General features: G+C 52.3%; 1 protein-coding gene across 1 annotated transcript; it reads right to left on the reverse strand.

Annotated features, from left to right (window-relative positions):
• Positions 1-473: 473 nt before the first annotated feature.
• On the reverse strand, positions 474-4589 carry HSD11B1 (hydroxysteroid (11-beta) dehydrogenase 1; the record flags this gene model as incomplete). Its single annotated transcript, XM_010297316.1, has 5 exons — positions 4502-4589; positions 3752-3882; positions 3072-3183; positions 2243-2428; positions 474-617 (listed from the first exon to the last, which is right to left on the reverse strand). Coding segments are annotated over exons 1-5 (661 nt in total), but the record flags the coding sequence as incomplete, so codon positions are not given.
• Positions 4590-5003: the final 414 nt, after the last annotated feature.

A 5003-nucleotide genomic window follows, 5' to 3' on the forward strand; every position in this document is an offset into this window, starting at 1 on the left:
AGCGCCTGTTAGAACCGGAGGTAGCGGCACGCGTGTCGCGGCAGAGCCAAATCTGCCGGACTAACGCCCTCTCCGCCGCGTAACGCGCGCACGACTCTTCCAGCTGCCCTCGCCATGCACTCCCGCGCCTTGTTGCTGCGTCGATAGATGGGATTAATGGCGGAGAGGTGGCTGGCACATCCATTTGGGCTAGCTGAACGCGAGGCTGCGCCAGTCCACGTGTGGCGTCTTGTTTTATTTAGCGGGGGGAAAGAAATTAGCTTTGAGGCTGTTTTTTTGGTGGAAGAGAGGTAGGATCCCCCAGAGACCAGAGTGTGTTTTGCATGCACTCGTGTTACAGCAGGACTGGAGGAAAAGCGGCAGCAGAGGTGAAAGGGGAGAGTCGGTGGCAAAGGGACGCAAAGGGCAGGATAAGAAGCTGAGAAGGTGATGCTCAGCTCCCGATCAGCTGGATCAAACAGCACTGATCTTACCCGTATCTATGAAGCCAAGGATGCAGAGTGTGATGGAGACGTTAATGCTCTGAATGCTGAATTCCTGCCTCAGGGAGCTGAAAAATCCGTCCAAGGCAAACTTAGTTGCAGAGTAGGGGACCGTAAAGGGAAACCCGACTTTACCTGGACACAGAGTGAAGTTCTGTTATAGCACAGAAAGCAGCTCTGCCTACACCTCTGTTTTGCCCTTCATCAGATAAAGCATTTCACCCAAAGAGAGTTTACTCTCTGTGAAATGTCATCCCGGCACCTGAACAGCAGCAGGTGGGAGTATTTGTAATATATTCCCATCAGCTTCCAGCTCTTCCAAGGCCTTAAGGCCAGCGCTGTGTCTCATGTCTCTGCTCAGGGTACGAGCAGCCCGCAGTAACTATGAAACCCTCAGAGGGGGGAGATGGAGCAAAGTTTCAACTCTTGTCTCTGGATACTGAGCTAAGGTGATCGCCAGCAGACTAACAGAACCATAGAATCATCTAGGTTGGAAAAGACCTTTAAGATGATTGTCAAGTCCAAGTTACCTTAGCGCTGCCAAGTCCACCACTAAACCATGTCCCCAAGCACCACATCTACACATCTTTTAAATCCCTTCAGGGATGGTGACTCCACCCCACTCCCTGGGCAGCCTGGTCTAGTGCTTGACAACCCTTTGGGTGAAGAAATTTTTCCTAATATCCAATCTACACTGTCCCTGGTGCAACTTGAGGCTGTTTCCTCTTGTCCTATTGCTTGTAATTTGGGACAAAAGACTGACTCCCATCTTGCTACAACCTCCTTTCAGGGAGTTGCAGAGAGCGATGAGGGCTCCCCTCAGCCTCCTCTTCTGCAGACTGAACACCCCCAGTTCCCTCAGCCGCTCCTCATCAGACTTGTGCTCCAGACCCCTCCCCAGCTCTGTTGCCCTTCTCTGGACCCGCTCCAGCACCTCAACGTCCTCATTGTCGTGAGGGGCCCAACACTGAACACAGGATTCAAGCTGCGGCCTCACCAGTGCCGAGTACAGGGGCACGATCCCTGCCCTGCTCCTGCTGGCCACACTATTTCTGATACAGGCCAGGACGCTGTTGGCCTTCTTGGCCACCTGGGCACACTGCCGGCTCATGTTCAGCCGGCTGTCAACCAGCACCCCCAGGTCCCTTTCCGCTGGGCAGCTCTCCAGGCGCTCCTCCCCAAGCCTGCAGCATTGCGTGGGGTTGTTGTGACCCAAGTGCAGGACCTGGCACTGAGCCTTGTTGAACCTCATACAGTTGTCTAACCAACATACTGGCTGTGAGGGGGGACATCTGGTAGTAATTTAGTTTCCTGACTTAACAGAAACTTATTAGAACAGAGTCATGTTTTTGTGAATAGCGTCAGTCAATAACTCACTCTACAAATATTAGCAGGAACTTGACCTACCAAACCAAGATGAATAGTCAGAGATCCAGCGCAGTGAGAAATTACTGCATTTCCACTTTTCTCCATAAAACTGGGGGTATATATGAGCTCTGCTGCTCTAATGAGCCTGACACCAGGATGTGGGGCTTAGTTACAGTGCTGATCAAAAAGCAAGCTGGGGCGATTGGATTGCATTGGAGAACAAAGTCCATCGAGAAATTGCAAAAAAGATCTATATTTGGGTGAGTTTTTTGAGTGCGTTAAGCAGTTATGGCTCCTTTAAGATGCCTCCAGTCTCTGCATGCTGCTTCTGAAAATTGGCCCATGGTGTCTTTTGACTGAAACCCATGCCATCTACCTCAGTCCCCACTCACCTGCCATGGATGAAACGACAACGATGCTGCCCTCGCTCTCCTTCAGCATGGGCAGGGCAGACGTGGTCATCGCCACGTAGCTGAGGAAGTTGATCTCCAGGAGCTTTCGTACGTGCCCAACGTCCCCGTTGAAATACCCGAAGTACGATGTGCCAACGTGATTAAGAATCAGCATGTCTAGGCCTCCTGCAAGCAGAGAGCAGGCATTAGTGCTGGCTGGGAGAGGGCTACAACCAGAGCCTTTCCTGGGAGCAGAATAAATGTAATCAAGAGAAAACGGGCTTTTGGGTCAGAGCTGTGGCCTGTCACGTCTGGAGCAGGGATACAGTCCGGATAGTGGCTGCCAGTAAAAATCTTGTTGTGATTTTGTTTTTTTCCTGGTTCAAAGCACAAATAGCACAGCACAGGGGAGATACCCTCGAGCTGCCTGTGGGCCTGGGGCAGGAGAGGCCGTGCTCCGCACCCAGCCGAAACGTTGCGTTTCCGCAGCCGTGACCCATGACCGCAATAGCAAGGCTGCCGTGGGGCTGGTGGACGGTTTCAGACCACAGTAGCTGGGGGTGATGAAATCCAGGATTATGATACTGGAACAGGATGTCACGAGGGCACCGAGCTGAAATCGAGAGCGCAGTTCAGCGTGAGCCGGGGCGATGAAGCTGGGTGGAGGAGCGGGACTGCAAAAGGCAGCATGAGGGAAACATCTCCTGTCTCACCCCATCTCCATCTCCCGCTTTCTTTAGCGGGCGTGTAGCAAAAAGCAGCATGGCCGAGGAGAGATGCAACGTCTCTCATCTGCCACTCGTTGGCGGAGAGCAGGCTGCAAACATACCCAGCGAGGTCTCTGCCTCCTTCACCACGTGCTCGGCGAAGGCCATGTCCTCCATGGTGCCGCTGACGTACTGCGCGGAGGCCGCCCCCAGCTCCAGGCACCGCTCCACCACCTGCCGCGCCAACACCACGTGTCAGAACCCTCCGCGCCGGCCCCGCGCAGCCTGCTGCCGTAGCAGGAGAGGGTGTCTGCGCTCCCCGTGAGGGGTCCCCGCCCTAAAACGGTGGTTTGTTGTTTTGGGAGTTTGTCTGGAGCCTTTTAAGCTTCAAAGGGAGCCTGGAAAAGTATTCCTTTGGTGACTGCGTTACCCAAGGCAGTCTGTGCTGGAACCGCGTGGGGTGAGCGGGAGCCTGTATATCACTGCCGTGGAATGAGGGTGTGTGCACGCCGAGGGAGCCTGTGTGCGTGGGGATGTGTGTACGTAACTAAGCAAGTTCAAATGTCATCGTATGTGCTATGCAGAGCGCGCGTATCTGCAGGAGAGGGATTTCTGTGCGTGCAGGAGCCCCAGCCGGCGCAAGCGTGATACGCGTGGATAGAGCTGCGCCTGTTGGGTATTTGTGCCATGGCGATTGCGTGTGCGTACATTCACACGTGTACCTGTGATGTGAGATTTGCCTTCGTGTATTTGTGTGTGCAGCCATGAACATGCATGTGTGAGTGCTCAGCTTGCCATTTACTTTCTGAAGCTTGGCCTCAGTCCGTGCTGTGATCAAAATGTGGGATCCCATCCGCGCCAGGTGATACGCCATCTGCTCTCCGATCCCAGTGCTTGCTCCCGTGACGATCACCCGCTTCCCTTTCAGCATCTCTGGGGACCAAGGCACAGGGATTTAATTTATCCAAATCCTATTTAAAGAAAAAAAAAAAACAATCCCCTAATGCCCTTCAGAGTAAATAGTTAATTGCAAGCTAAGTGAGCCTGCCAGTGCAGCGTCCAGCACCAGGATGTCTCTTCCATCTGCTGGAAAAAGCTGCGCTGAGGAGCAGCGTCAGCTCCTCGCTGGATGCAGTGACACAGGGGCAGCGCTCGACTCTTTCAACGGCTTTTTTTTCCACAATTCAGGACACAACTTATAAACATTCAGAGTACTTTGTAATAAAAATCATCCACTAAATGCATGCTTCAAAACTTAAAATCCAACATTTAAAGTTCATGTTTATAAATTCTTTTACTACACGCTGGAAAATGGAGTGTTCAGAGCCCTCTCGCTCTCAGCCCCCCTGCCTCACCTGCTCCGTCAGGAACTATTTCTGCAAGTTACTTGCTCAGTTTGATTTCAAATCCTTGTTAAAATGACTGTCCAGTATCGGCCGCCACACAAAGGCTCAGACGTGCTTTGCTCCAAGCTCAGTACAGTTACTATGCAAAACGCTCAAATGTGGCTTTTATCATTTTACTTAAAGACAGATTCACTTTTAATACTTACCCGGTTTGAAATTCTCCCTCGCAGAATAAAACCAGAAGGCCAAAACCAATCCCAAAAAGGGAATGAGAATCTTTTGCAACCGACCCATCCCACTGTGGAGTCAGGAAAAAAGCATGAAAGAGAAGGGAGGAAAAAATAAACCCTCTGCAGAGCTGCTCCAGAGGGAAGCAGCAATGCCAATCCTTTAAAACCTGTTAGCGAAGGAACTGCAACTTCCAAAGCACTGGAAAATCACGGGTGGATGGATAAGTGAAGCAAACCCTTTAATTTGCTTCCCCGCTGGAGCTGGCGAGGCTCGGCCTAACCGGCGGTGCTGCCTGGGTTCTGCCCGGCTCTTTTCATATTTCCTGTCCTACGTTAAAATGCAGAATTTTGCACAACACCCTGGAAGAGGTGTGTCTTTGCCGAGCAGCGTCAGGTTTCACTTGGAGAGCATCAGAGGCAGCCCGGCGCAGGTGATTAAACACGCACCGTGCGCGGGTGCGTGCGGAGACGCCGGCCG

The sequence above is a fragment of the Phaethon lepturus genome, unplaced genomic scaffold, assembly GCF_000687285.1.
Source record: "Phaethon lepturus isolate BGI_N335 unplaced genomic scaffold, ASM68728v1 scaffold38310, whole genome shotgun sequence".
In the NCBI taxonomy this organism is placed as follows: Eukaryota; Metazoa; Chordata; class Aves; order Phaethontiformes; family Phaethontidae; genus Phaethon; species Phaethon lepturus.